General features: G+C 51.5%; 1 protein-coding gene across 1 annotated transcript; it reads left to right on the top strand.

The window, feature by feature from the left end:
* The first annotated feature begins 12,528 nt into the window (after positions 1-12,528).
* On the top strand, positions 12,529-13,614 carry LOC123103392 (holotricin-3). The gene is made up of 2 exons (XM_044524966.1): positions 12,529-12,709; positions 12,801-13,614. The coding sequence occupies exons 1-2, from the start codon at positions 12,701-12,703 to the stop codon at positions 13,350-13,352; spliced, it is 561 nt and encodes a 186-aa protein (XP_044380901.1). The 5' UTR covers positions 12,529-12,700; the 3' UTR covers positions 13,353-13,614.
* The last annotated feature ends 1,445 nt before the right edge of the window (positions 13,615-15,059 follow it).

Genomic DNA, 15,059 nt, shown 5'->3' with positions numbered 1-15,059 from the left:
CCAGTAGAGCCTGCGCCAATACTACAACCGAAAGGTCAAGCCAAGATCCTTCCAAGAAGAAGACCTTATGCTCCGGCTGATCCAACGAACAGCCGACAAGCACAAGCTCTCGGCACCTTGGGAAGGCCCCTTTATCATTAGCAAGGTGTTGGGCAACGACTCCTACTACCTCATCGACGCTCAGAAACCTCGAGCACGCAAAAGAGATGACTCCGGCAAGGAGACTCAGCGACCATGGAATGCGAACCTCATTCGAAGGTTTTACAGTTAAAAAGCAGTATGTATCACGCCGACTTTTGTATTAAGTACAAAGACTTCGGGTTCCCTGAGTAGAGCTCGGGGACTGCCTTCTTTATCTATAAAACAAGTACTAGGCCTATCATTTATGTCATTTCATTAATCTGTCTGGCACCGGGTTCGACCAGTCGACCCGGGGACTTGCCGCCTTGTACTATGAAATGCTTCCTGCAGCCGGACAAGTCGCATGTTGGCACCCTAGGTTTCTCCTACCAGAGGCCGCAGCCTGCAGAGCAGCTGTTCGGTCGGCAGGAGTCAAGGCGAAAAGGGCGCCTACATGAAAAATGGCTAAGGACTTAAGGCATTTACATAGTCCAAGCCGACTTCTCGCCTCACCAACCGGTTACCGAGCAACCGGCCGGCCGGCTTCTACTTAACTTGCTAGAAAACTCTAGCCACCAAGTACTTGCCTTCCCAAAAGTGGCTAAGTACTTGATCCAGCCACAGTCCGCAGAGCGGCTGTTCGGCTGGCAAGACGGCAACCAGGGGAAGACAGCAAATGAAAAAGCCAAAAGAGTAGAAGGCAAGGAAAGGTAGAACTTGGATAAAATATTTACACATCAAAGGCCCTTGGCCGACATCCAACATAAGTTCCAAATACACCCCGCGGGTGGAATTGTGCGAAGCTAACAAAGTTCGTTGAGACTAATAAACAGGGAGAAATAAAAAGTAAAGTGGTAGCCTAGGGATCGGCGGACGGGTTCGGCGAAGTGGTGGAGTCGGTGGCGCCGACTGGTCGAGCGGCCGTCTGGTTGGTCCCCGCTTGGTCCCCTCCAGTGGCAGCCGGCTCATTCGAGTGCGGCTTGTTGCTGGAGGCGCGGTCGAGTTGGGGCTGGCCGTCCGCTCCGACCTCTGGCGCCTCCTCTTCGCCTTCCTCCTCCTCGTCGTCTTCTTCCTCGTCACTGGAGTCCATCACCTCAGCCGAGTCCTCGCCCTCCTTCGGGTTCAGCCCAAACCACTCTGGCGGTGCCTTGGTGCCATCCTCAGCCGACTCTGGGATGAAGACTCTGGTGTCGGTGTACTCGGCGATGGCCGCCGCCCGCTTGACAAGTTTGCCCTCCACTGCCACCAGCTCCTCTTGGGCCTCCTATCAAAACGTGGTCAACTGGGTTAGATTTAGCCCAGGGTACCACGCCTTGACGAACTCCAAGGCCCGGCGCGCTCCGGCCCGGGCCGAGGAGGCCTTCCACGCCTCAAGGCGGCCAGCCGCCACCTCCAGCCAGTCGTCAGTCCGGCTGGGGGTGCGTGGGGCCGGCCTATCAGGCCACAAGGCAGCGATCGCCTGGGCGCCGACACGCTGAAGGTGGCGCAGCATCTGATGAGTCAGCCGAAGACGGTCCTGGATGCTGAGAAGCTGCTCGCGAAGGGTGCAAGGGGCATTGGCGGCGATCCTCTCGCCTTCCTCCCTTCGTTCTTCATGGTCGGCCTCGATAGCCTGGTTGGCGGCACCAGAGTGGCCTGGAAAGAACTCTACCAGGACTAAGCAAAGTGTCAGAACAAAAAGAGAAAGAAGCCGGCTTGGCTAGAGGCCGGCGACTTAAAGAAAAGTAAAGAAGGTCGCCTACCATCAACCATATCCTCGATTTTGCCAAAGCCGGCCGTCAGCATCGCCTCCTTGTCGGTCCAGGCGAAGCGTTTGATCTCGAACTCGATGAGAAGACCCGCCTCCTTGTCCTCCGCCTCCTTCTGGGCCTTCTGGAGAAGCTCTGCCTACTCCGCCAGCTGCGTGGCCATCCGGTCACGTTCTTCAGCCAGCTTGCTGTAGTCCGCCTCTTTGGCATGCAACGCGGCGTTGGCTTCGCCCAGTTGCCGTTGAAGGATGGCGTTGGCCTCTGCAAAATCAGAAAAAGAAGGAAATGAGAACAATCAGCAAAGAAAGATGTAGCGCCAGGAAGATCTGGCCCGACTGCTTAGCAGTCGGCCCGGATCTCGGGGACTACAGCCCGCGGGTGCGCCAGCGCGCCCCCGCAGAAAGAATATAAATTACTCCGGCTCTCCGAAAAGTCGGCGGTGCGTTGATCCAACTCCTGGACTCTGAAGTTGAAGGCGGCCACGCGGAGGTTATGATAGTCCTACAACAAATATATTAGTACTCGAATCTTGCTAGTTAGAGTTCCAGGCCGCCTGCTCAGCAGCCGGCCCCGAACTCGGGGACTACACCCAGTGGGTGCGCTGGCGCGCCCCCATGAAGCAATACAAAAATTGAAAATAAAGGAGCAAGAGGTATGCCCGATGGCCTCTCGCGACTCAAGGAACACCTTGTTGCAATGCTTGAGAGCATCGGCCTCGGCGCGGAGTTTGACTTGGACCTCCAGGACCGCCTTGTTCAGGTGGGTCGTCCCGCCTCCCCGCGCCCATCCAGCGGGCGTGGCGCTGGTCGCCTCGGTGTCCAGGATGGAGGAGCTCGCGGTGCCGACCTCCAGTGGGCGTGGCGCCGAGGCCGCCTGCACAGGACGACGGTGCAAGGGTGTGCAGGCCCCGGGAGTCGGGCCCGTCACCATCTCATTTCCGGCCGGCGGCACCGGTGGGTCGGCCGGCTGCTTATCTCGCGCCTCCTCAGAAGGTGGTGGCGGGGGCACGATTACATCTGGAATGGCAGCGTCGCCGCCCTCTCTCTCCATGGTAGGGTGCTCGTCGCCGGTTTCCCCAGTCTACACCACGAACTCCGGTGGTGGCGGCGCAGAGTTCAGGGGGACGATGAACGTCGCTGACTGACGGCGCGCGGCTTCCTCAGCCCGCTTCTTCGCCGCATCAGCGGCCTCAGCCTCCGCCAGCTTCCTCAATGCGGCGGCCTCCACCCTGTCTGCCTCCACCTTCTCCAGGCGGGCGGCATCCTCGCACACCTCTCGCGCGTTCCGCTCCGTCTCCTCCCGGAGGTCGGCGGCCCGATCGATCCGCCGGGTGGTGGTGGAGGTCTCCACCGACCCCACGATGGAGTCAGCGGCCGACTTCTCAAGAGTGAGCGGGGCCCTGAATAAAGGGGAACGAAGTAGAGAAGACTCAGATGAGATCGTCAAGAAAGGAGAAAGTACGAAGGAAGTCAGAACTTACGCAGAAACCAGCGGCGGCGTCTTCACCACCTTGCGAAAGCGGTCGGCTTTCACGGCCGCTTCGTCTCGCTTGGTCGCCGCAGTCGAGCCCCTGGGTTTCTTCGGCCGGCTGCCAAACAGGCTCGGCGCGGCTCTGCGCCTATGCGCGCCGCCTCGGGCTGCCGGCGCGCCAGACGAGCTCGCACCCTGCTGGTCAAAACCCGACTGGCGGCGCGGGACGACTTCCCCCGCGTCGTCATCTGGCCAGTCCTCGAGGCTGGCTCCGAGCCCCGAGCCGCCTGCAGCACCGGCTCCTCCCTCGGCGTCGTCCTCCAAGGCCGCCGCCCCCAAGTCGGGGTCATCTACGTCGCTCCTCGCTCGGTCGGGGAGAAATCGATGCTCCAGCCCTGCGGCGTGGGCTGCCGGCTGGAGGAGGGCGCTCTGTCCAAAGAGCTGGCTGGTCAGATTAGACAAATGGAACCCGGCAAAGAGGAAGAAAAATAGATGGAAGGGAAAATTACCATAGGCGGGGGGTTGTCATGGGAATACGGCTCCTTGCCAAACTGCCACTCCTCCATGAGCTTGCAGTTCGCAAGGTAGTTCACCATGTGAGCTACCTCTGCGTGAGGCATCTCCTTGGTGCACAGCCGGCTTGGATCCCGATGACCGCTCATCTGACTTATCATGTGAGGGCGGCCCTGGAGCGGGAGCACCTGACGCGCCACGAAGGCGAGCAGCAAGTCGGACCCGGTTAGGCCCTCCGACTGTACCAGCACCCGGAGCCATGTGACGGCGGCGGCTCCAGAAGGCGACAACGTCTTGGCCCGGTACGACTAGTTAGGCCGCTTCCCAGTCGGCGGGCCGGGAACGTAAGCCGGTAGGTTGACCCAGTCACCTTTCACGAAGATGCTCTTCACGTAAAAGTATGACTGCTGCCACAACTTCACCGATTGGGTCAGCGGGATGGAAGGAAATGGATTGTCGGCCCCCGGCCTCCGCACCGCGATGAAGGCGCCGCACTGAGCCGGCACCCCCGCGATGATGGTGCCAAGCTTGGAGTAGAAGAACTCCCCCCCAGAGCTCGATGGTGGGGAGGACGCCAAGGAAGCCTTCGCACAAGGTGACGAAGGCGGACAGCAACACCACCGTGTTCGAGTTGAGGTGGTGCGGCTGGAGATTGTAGAATTCGTGGAAGGCTCGGAGAAAACCGCTCATCGGCAGGCCGAGGCCACATGCAGTGCGAGCGGAAGATGACCCGCTCGCCCTCCTTCGGCGCTGGCGATACCTCCCCCTTCAGCGCGAGATGAACCCCCACGTAATCCGTGCGGGGCAGCCGCAAAGTCTGGCGGAGGAAGTCGATGTGGTCCTCGCGAACTGTGGAGCCGTCCCAGGCTCCGGCGCGCACCATGAGGACGAGGGGCTGACGGATGAGCTCGATGGAGACAAGCTGCGGCAGTGCTTCAGCAAGGCTTGGGCGCCGCGGCAAGGAGAAGGAGAAGTGGAAGAAAGAGTGGGGCGGAGGGGCGCGCGTGCGTTCCCGCTTCCCCTCCTCCCCCTACTTATAGCCTGCGGGCTACGAAGCCGAGGGGGTGGGCGTGGGAACGTGGGATTAACTGTGCCCACGACCCCACGCCCCCACCTTTACCGCGCAAATATTGCACGCATTAACTCCACGGAGAAGCACAACCGCCTATCTCGGCCGCCGCGGATCCGCTCGCTGCCCGAGGCCCGGTGGTGGCGGGCCTGGCCTGCGGTCGCGTCCCGTCATGCGCGTGGGTTGGCAGGACGACCCGGCCAGCCAGCGCCACGTGGCATGCCCGCAGTAGACGGCAAGCAGAGAAGCTTATCAAGCACGCCGCCTGATTCCCACCAACGGATTCAAAATCCCAGAAGGATCCAGCTGGACGCAACTGATTCCCGTCGGCGGCTCCTCATGAGTCGAACGAAGCTTCCTTCAAGGCACCCAGAAGAGGAAACTGTTGAGGCTCCCCGGCTCCTCAATCGTGGCCCCTCACCAACTTCGGGGACTACTATCGGAGTAATGGGCCACGGGTAGCCTAACTCGAGCCCCCGAGCTTTTCAAGACAACGGGGCTGGCTGCGCCCCTCAAAGACGTCAAGATAAAGACTCCGCCTTCTGGCGGCCGGTTGGCCAAGCGGCCGACTGGTCAAAGGCGGCCGAATTCCGGAGGGCGGCATCCCGATGGGCCGACTCCTAGAGAGCGGCCTCCAGGGAGGCCGATTCCTAGCAGTCGGCCCGTGGCGCCCTCAAAGTATGCGCCCTCATCAAAGAGACAAGACGGGGTACAGCTACAGTGCAAGCCTTCCCTTGAATCCAGGGATGGGCATGGCCACAGTGCCCCGTACAGGCGGAGATCTCCGCACGACGCAGCACTGTTGCCTCTCCCCCCATACGTCACACCTGGCAGGCGGAGTCCTGTTCCCACGAAGGCCTGTCAGGTACGGCTTGTAGACGGCGGGCCCTACCTGGCAGCCAGAGCCCTGAAGACGGAGGATGCTGGGGCAGCCGGACCTCGGAGGAGCTGGCTACCAGCAGTCGGCCAATCCCTCCCTCGGGCCCCATACACCATCAACCAGATGAGACACAAAATGGCAACAGTGATCGCCCACCAGGCGGCGGGACTGTAGCCACGCTTCTCAACCAAGCCTGCGTCATTAGCGTTACTGCTACAGTGATCAGCAGCTGGCAAGACCCGCAAGCGGCAGGAGTGGCTTGTCGGCTCCGTACCAGACCAAACGGCGGGGCCCACCAGGCGGCGGGCCCCAGCTGTCGGCAAAGAGGCCGACCAGAGAGAATGATCATCGGGCCCTACGTCCGGTCGGATTACCATTGTACCCCTGAGGGTAGGCCTATATAAACCCCCCAGGGCACCCATGCAAAGGGTTCGGCCCTGTTAGGACTAGACTCATACCTAGAGGAGGAGAGAGCGTGCCTGCCTTCTTCCACCTCTAGCAAACAGCTCGAGGAGCACCATTGTACCGCTTACACATTAGTGATCATGCGGAGACCCTGCAGAGAAGGACTAGGGGTGTTATCTCCTAGGAGAGCCCCGAACCTGGGTAAAGTACGCTGGCGTTCTTGTCTACGCCTCATCCCGCTTCCAGGCACCGGCGACGTTCTACTCGGTCCCACCATGATAAGCCATCCTTTGGCATATGTCGGACCCAACCCTCGACAATGTGTCCCCCTCCTTTCCCTCTAGGATGAGTAATCCTTTATTTTCCATATCCATATGGTCAAGTCCTTAGGTTTGTGAAATCATGTAATGGAAAAATAAGTGCCAACGAGTATCCCAAAAGGAGGGTCAAAATGGGTATAATCGATATCAATCCATAGACTTCTTTAATAATACAAATTTTGAAAAAATAACCTATAGTTTTTACCTCTACCCTATTGATTATCATTTCAGCGATCAACTTTCTCTATTTAACACCTTTGAACTAATTTCATTCATTGCTACAACATGAACTACAACTGAAAATAGTAAAGATTCGAACTCCCTACTAATAACACTACCGACAAAAGGAATAATGCTTCATGGACTACATGACTAGCTCTTATACGAGTTCCTTGTAAACCACTACTTGCGTACATTACTCCAAATGAATCTGTCTTTCCGGCGAGGGATCCACCAGGTAGGCCCATGATGATAGCCGACCCAACTAAGGGCCTAGGTCCAAAGATGCTCAGGTCGAGTGCAGCGGCGCCACCAGTCTTGGGCTAGGAGACCTCCTAAATGGTGATCTCCACGTCGGTTTGTGCTACTAGCGCATGAAGGAGACGCCTAGTGGGCCGGCCCAGGAAAACCTTCGCTCAATCGAATGTGACCTCATGCGAAGCAGTTATTCACTAGATCACATTGTAGGCAACCTCGATAGTGTCCTCTCCTCGGCAGTGTCTGCGTGTCCTGTGGGTGGCCAGGTCGGCGGCTGCCCTTTCTTGTCAGCATGTTGTAGCGGTTTTAGCCCGCATTTTCATTAATTAACCGGGCAATTCTCTTTGACCTATTTTAATGAATCGGGCCTAAGAGACCGAACTTCAAGAAAAAAAATCACTAGATCACATCTTGCTGGTTGATAGGTTGAGTGGGGGACTAGTTGACCATGACTTAAAAAATCATTTTAAAACCATGTCAATATGAAGAGTTCATAAAAAAATAAACGAGAATTTAAAAAATTTCATAAAAAATAGCAAAAATGAAAAGTTCATGAAATTGAAAAAGGTTCGTGAAATTCGAAAAAGTTCAGAAAGATTGAAAAGAAGTTTATAAAGTTGAAAAAAGTGCATGAGCTAAGAAACATGAATTTGAAAAAAGTTCAAGAATTGGAAAAAAAAGTTCATGAATTTTATAAGTTCACAAATTGAAAAAGGTTCATGAAAGTTGGAAATGTTGTTGATTTTTCTAAAAGTTCATTTAAAGAAAGTTAATGAATTTGAAATCAATTTGAAAAAGTTCATTAAATTTGATTTTTTACAAATTTGGAAAAAGTTCATGAAATTGAAAAAGCTATGCAAAATTTGAAAAAAAATCACTATGATAGGAAAAAGTTTGGAATTTGAAAAAAAGGTCACGAGCTAAGACACATGAATTTGAAAAAGTTCACTAAGATTGGAAAAAAGATCGCAAATTTGGAAAAACTTCAGGAGCGAAGACACACAAATTTGAAAAAATTCATACATTTGCGAAAAAGTACATGGATTTAGAAAAAATATATTACAAATTTGGAAAAACTTCATGGATTTTAAAATTTTCACGAATTAAAAAAAGTGTTTAAAAAGATTGCAAATAAAAAAGGGGAAAAGAGAAACGAAAAAGAAAGTAAGAAAACCCGGCCAAACTAATACATAAAACCAGTAGAAAAAAACGACCGGAAGCTAGTAGAAGCTTCGCACAACCAGAAAAAACCCGGGAGCCAACTTCCCCGCTCAAGCTTCCATTCGCGCGTAAAGTTTTATATGGAAATCCCACATATAATTTGTCGAGTGGGAGGGTGTGCTCCCGGACGCAGCTTCGGTGCCTTAAAGGCACCTGACTTTGGGTCACTGACATGTGGACCAGCCATCCGTTGGATCCACATGTCATAGATACAAAATCAGGTGACTTAAGGCACCGAAGCATTGTCCGTGTGCTCCCTCTACCATTATAACTATGCCGGGCGCCGAATAGGAAATGCGTTGTGCTAGTCGGTGTCCAAAATGGTTGCTCATTTGCAGCAGTGGACACCACTCGCTAGAAAGGTGGATGCAGATGCCAGTATCCTGGTGATCTACAAGATTCACGCTTCTGCTATCAACTTGGTGCACTCTGCTCCATCTCCGCCCATGTCTAGCTAGTGCCTTATGTTCTTTATTTTGCTTGACCTCGTGCCTTGAGCTCTTGGTTGAACTTATTTGTCTGTATTTGGGCTGATGTACCTTTGAACCTCGTTTATACTGTATTGGTTGTAGTTGGATTATGTTGTCGTTATGACTTTATTTATAAAGTAAGACGTGGTGCGATGTGAATTTTTGGAACATGGGTCTAGGCATAGCCGATTAAGAAAAAAATTCGAATTTTTTTTTGCGACAAAAATAGTCTACCATGATACTCACGTTTAAAGTTTCAACAACTGATCTATATAGTATTCTGGCAAAAAAAAGTGCAGCTACGAAAACCATGAATAGTAGTGTTCATATAGTATTGATTCTGTTGTATTTTGCTTGGAATACGGAGTAAATTATTTTGTCCCGAAGCTTTTACCGTGAGTATTATGCTAAACCGTGCATGTTACCAATTTTTTTAAAAAAATATTTAACTATTTTACTCCTTTTTTAATTCGGGTGCAACCAAGACCCAGGTTCTGTTGTGTATTTTCAACACTGTGTCATTTTATATCTAAAAGAAGAGATGTTGATGTGAGTCGGACGCCACTGCCTATTGCCCCGGCGGAAGGGTAGCACCGCCCAGACGAAAACCATACCATACGAAACCTCACTCAGAAGTGTAAGCAAAAAATCTCACCTAATTGTCTTTTGTAAATTGTCAAAACCCTTCTCAACCACCTTTGCCAACCACGAAAGCAACGTTTCATGTGCGACGTAAGCAACATGTTCCCTCGTCCTGTTCACCTTTCTTCAGATCTGTTCCGTCAATCCCTGCTGCATCAAAGCTGTTCTTGAGCTTGTCCATGACGATGCAGTTTAGGTATTTAAGAAGTTTGATTTAACTTATGTGACCCTAGGTCACATTCTACCATCGCACTACTTTTCTTCTTCTATAGATTATAAATGCCTTAGCAATTAAACAGAGTTGGCATTATAGTCATTCATCAACACCTCCCGGTGATTGCCAGGGACATCTCCTATCATCATACTACTTGGGTGTATACATTACTGGACGTTTCCACTCTCTCCCATATGGAACTTTGATTCTGACATTTTTGCTGACAAAATTGTGAGAGAACGATGTGTTACATAACAAACGACTGGCCGGGGGCTCAAGATCTATAACAATGCAGTTTTACTTTTATTTTTATTTTTTGTGAAGTCGGCTCCTTACAATCCGATTCATTAAAAAACAAAAGAGAGCTATTTGATTAATTGCCGAAAAATCATGTAAAAACTGTCACAACACGCCTACAAGAGAAGGCACTGCCCTTTAAAAAAAAAGAGAAGGCACTCCGGCCAACTCGACTATCCACAACCCCCGTACACACCATCAAAAAGAGGACCACTATAAAGGTTGCCTGAAAAATGTCATTGTCATCACTCCTCTTTGAGCAAGCGATCCGACTCACCGTGGACAACCAACCAAGAACCCTCAGGCCAATCAGCATATTCAAGCCATGTCCACCTATGCCAAACAATCGACCAAATATGTGAAGGATCAGGTAACTCCCACTTCGGACTTCGGTGACGAGCCACACATAGGAAAAAAGAAACGCCATCCGAGAGGCGAGGCCATGCCACCATCATCGTTGTCACAAGAATCACAACGCCATCCGAGGCGAGGCCACCGCCCCGCCAACCGTACCACCTCAACCAAGCACCACCACCACAACAAGGCGGCTCTGAATCAGGCGAAGACGTCGTCGCCGCCACATAAGTCGCCAAACACCAGACCCTCAATAGCACCAGCTGAAGACGGACACGGCGATGGTAAGGGCTCACAATGCAGTCTAACTCAATTGGGTGTGTACTTGTGTTAGGCGTACGTTAGGCTACCTCATGCCATAACCAAATTAGCACATGTTGATTGCCATGGCCATCGCTGTCCTCCTGTGGCTGACGGAAAACGCGAGACCAGAGTCTCGTTTACCCCCTACGTGTCCACCCTCGCTCCGCCAAGCATGCAGGGCTACTGCGTAGGCCGGCTGGACATGACGCGAAGCAAATCACGGCGTGGACAAATGCCGCCGATTTTGATGTTAACTCGACGACAAGGCAAGCAAACACCTAAACCTCAAGCAAGAAACTGCGGCGGCAAAACGGCTCTTTGGCTCCTCTCTCCTCTGTCAGAAACTTCCTCTTCTTGGCTTAGCAACTTCGTGACGAACTGAGAGCTGCATCTGCATGTGGCCTGGGCTGAGGAGCCAACAGGATTTCGAATGCGATCAACGAAGCTGTGGCATTCGGTTCACAAAGCTTCTTGAAATTGGCAGTGAAAAATTAGTAAACTACGTATCTTCTGATGACCGAATTGCAGGGGACATTTCGCTAATTTTTTTTGTTTTGGCCGATTCGGCCACACTAAGCAACGGTACAAAGTGAACTTGTTCTGATGCTAGTTTTTTAGAGGAAAACTTGTTCTGATGCTAATAATGCAGGAACATAAACAACGAAGGTTCTTCTTCTGTCGCGAATCATCGACTACCAATCAGTTCATCAGTTCATGTTATGTGAACCTCAGCTTGTACTACTAGAGTACTCCATCGAACAGAGTAGTTTATTTATGAACTCTTTCTTTGTCAGTGATCTTTTTTGTGCCACGAGATTAATTGAACTGCTCGGTGCTTGACAATGATATGGGGTACCCACCATAATGTAGATCTTTTGAGGACCCCTCCAATGATTATCCCCGAAAATATCAGCGCGCAGTTAGGAGGAATTCAGCTAGCAAACCAATTGGAAGACACCATCTAACACCCAATCTGCGGTAGCACATTTTTTTATAATCGGCTGCGAAAATCATAACCTTGAAAGCAGGAAAACACTGGTCAGCTAAACAATGAAATGGGCAAAATCAGGTCAAAAAAAACAATCAAATAGGCAGAAACAGATTGGAAAATTCTAGGTTAGCGTAATCAACATCAATTTCATACAGAGAATGTACTACAACCGTCATCTCAAAGCAGTATTTAGTTGAATAGTTGGCATCTTCTAGGTGTTCTTCGAAAGAGCTTCACCCAAACAAGCATTTACTTATGTAGAATTACATAAAGTTTAGACTTTGAGACGACAAGCAGAATATGTAGGTCAACGAAAGGACCATGTAAGTAAGAACGGTCTACGTTCAAACGAATTTTGAGTATCTACTTATAGTATGAAAAGTATGATTTAGGGTCGCGATTGTGCCGAAAGTGAAGCTCAGGTGCTCCAATTTCTCAAACGTTGCTATTGTCGCGTGCATCTTTTCACCCCGTAAAGACAAAGGTATTGATAACTGACCATTCGACGTACATTTTTTCACACACTTTCTTGAGACGGCGAGAGAGAAAAATTCAGAACCCTCTTTCGACAAAATGACCTTTACTGGTAGTTTCAGGAATTCAATAACGACACAAACAAACAAATATATTCCATATACTTCGTCCATAAAGAAATATAAGAGCGTTTAGATCACTATGATAAGGCAATCAGGGGACTAGCTATAGGGCCCTCTTTCGATAAGCTCAGCTGTCTACACCACGAAAACGTGCAATCACAAAAGAAAAAAAAAACACCACAAAAATGTGAGTGGCAGCCAGCAGAGACTACCAAGATATCTTCTGTCTGCCTTTCTGAAGGGGGTCACTGATGCCTTGGACCAAATGCGTGGAAACTTCTGCCGCACTAGCACCGACCAGAGAATATCAGCCACTAATACGATCTTGAGCCTGGCCTGTCAATGATTCAGTATAGCGAATGCACTGTTTGGTTGGCTGATTGGTTGTTTGTTCCATTCGGCCACCTTTCTCTCTCCAGACCCTTCTTTGCTGCTTCCCTCGTCTCTCTGCCTCTCTGCCTGCCTATAAAAGGCCAGAACGTCTTCTCGCTCATAAGAGGCGGCTCATCTCTTGCATCTGTCACACTGCACAAAAGCAAAACCACTCTTCAAGAGTAGCTAAAAGGACAAATCGGCAAGAGGTTGTGTGAGATTTGGTGCAAATCGCAAGATGGTTAAGGTATGTCACCGCTTGTCTTGTTCCAGGACTAGCTAGTGTTCAGTTTGATTAATTTTGTGCATCGTTCTGAATTTTTGGGTATTTGTTGCAGCAAAAGATTGTCCTCAAGTTAGCTCTGGACGACGAGAGGAAGAGGAGGAAGGCCTTCAAGGCCGCCGTTGGCATGTCGGGCGTGACATCCGCAACGATGGAGGGGGACAAGATCATCATCGTCGGGGACGGCGTCGACCCGATCACGCTGACCACGATGCTCCGGCGCAGCCTGGGCTACGCCGAGCTCCTCAGCGTGTCGTCCGGCGACGACAAGAAGAAGGACGGCTACGGCGCCGCCTACGGGTACGGCGGCGGCGAGAAGAAGGACGGCTACGGCGCGGCCTACGGGTACGGCGGGGGCGAGAAGAAGAAGGACGGCTACGGGTACGGCGGCGCCGACGGTGGCGGGAGCGGCATGAGCTTCGGCGGCAAGGAGGGTGGCGGCTCCAAAGGTGGCGGCGGCGGCGGCGGATACTCTCAGAACGCGGTTGCGCCGGTCACGTACCCCGCGTACCAGCAGTACAACGCCATGCCGTCCTACCCGGTTTACTCCTACCCTGCTCCGGCTTATCAGCATCAAGAACAGGATCCCGGCTGCAGCATTATGTAGTAGTGGCATACTCTAGTTGTTAGTTAAGGGGAGATGATGCGTCGGAGAGATCTGGAGAGTTGCGAGCGGTGTTCAGGCCATGATTTTGATGGCCTGACCCAAAAGTTGGCTGAGAGGGCAGAGAGATGCTGGCTCCCTGAGCACTGAGTAGTGCTCTACATATGTACAGTACAGGTTTGCTGGATCAGCAATGGTGGTTTGGAGCGTGGTAACAGATTGTACAGGAGGAATGAATAAAAGGAAACTCAGGTGTTTGCAAGCATAGAAGCACAAGATGCAGAATCACTCAAGATACGGCCCGATCGGGCACGGTTAGTTCAGGGACTGCATCAAAATCATTTACTCCTTCTGCCTCATAATATAAAAGCGTTTTTGACAGGAGGCCTATTTTTTTTTGAACATCAGTACAGACACAAGCGCTTATATACACGCGCATACACTCATCTATGAGCACCTCCGAAAGACTAAGTCGGCATATCATTTTGAGATTTACGAAGTCACCGAAAATCCTGAAATAAATTCAAAAATAAATGCGAGCATCATGATTTGAACCCTGGTGGGCTGGAGATACCACGGTCCCTCTAACCATCCAACCACAGGTTGGTTCGCAACAAGAGGCCCACTTACAAAGCAAATTAAAGGATAAACATGAAACTAGAACAAGCCTTACACATTCTCAAAAAAAAAGGAACAAGCCTTACACCTAGCCGAGGCCCGACTAAAGACACCTGGCCCCACGACAACACCCCCGAGAGGGTGACGGCACGAAGCGTCGTCGTTACCAATTCCAAAAGATTAGAGTTTTCACCCCAGAGCCTAGCACAAGGACAAGATCCACATCAACATCTTTAGGAAGCAAGTAACACCTATGGGCGCCACCGTCACCGGCGCCAGAAACACAAAGTTTTTGCTTAGAAACTCGCCTACATCACGGGAGGATCCCGATCACCACCACAACAAGGGTCAGCTCAGCCACACCGGATCTGGTTATTGCCAGAGCATTCCAGAGTCTCCCGTCCACTACACACTTTGTCACCCAGATGACCAAAAGGTGAAGCCACCACCAGTGGCGGAGCCAGGAAAACTTAATCAGGGGGGCCAACTGATGTTAAATCATGTTGGGGAGGGCCAAAGCCAGCAAAATCATCATAAATACACAATATTAGCAGCAGATAATCCCTCATATAGTGGCAAAATCTGCATGTTGACCTAGGCCGGGCCCCCTGCTAGCACCCCCTGCCTCCGCCACTGGCCACCACCACCACCTCGGATCATGCCGGAAAGCCAACCATTGAGGCCACCATCCAAGACCACCGCTCCCGTAACCATTCCCCTAGGCACCACCAACCATCTACATCATGACCATGCAACCACAATAGTAGAATCCAAAGGCTCCTCCTTTCACCCCTAGCCCGACATTAGCCATCGGGCATGGGTCGACGCCCCCACAGTAAGAAGTGGCCACACCCGCATCCCTAACCGGTCCCGGTGGACTGGAGGGGATACAACCCAGCAACCATATGCATGCCTTGTGCTTACGAGAACATGTCGAAGAATTAACATCAACCACAATACATCTTTTTTTTTGCGGGAATCAACCACAATACATCGACTAACCTGTGTCGGATAAGCTTACATAATACGTCTCCTAGTGTCGTTCAGTCGTTGCCGTATGTGAGCGATTTGCAACAAAATAGCTTGGATCGC

This window comes from Triticum aestivum, chromosome 5A (assembly GCF_018294505.1).
Source record: "Triticum aestivum cultivar Chinese Spring chromosome 5A, IWGSC CS RefSeq v2.1, whole genome shotgun sequence".
Taxonomy (NCBI): domain Eukaryota; kingdom Viridiplantae; phylum Streptophyta; class Magnoliopsida; order Poales; family Poaceae; genus Triticum; species Triticum aestivum.
This window is presented reverse-complemented; position numbering and strand designations above follow the sequence as displayed.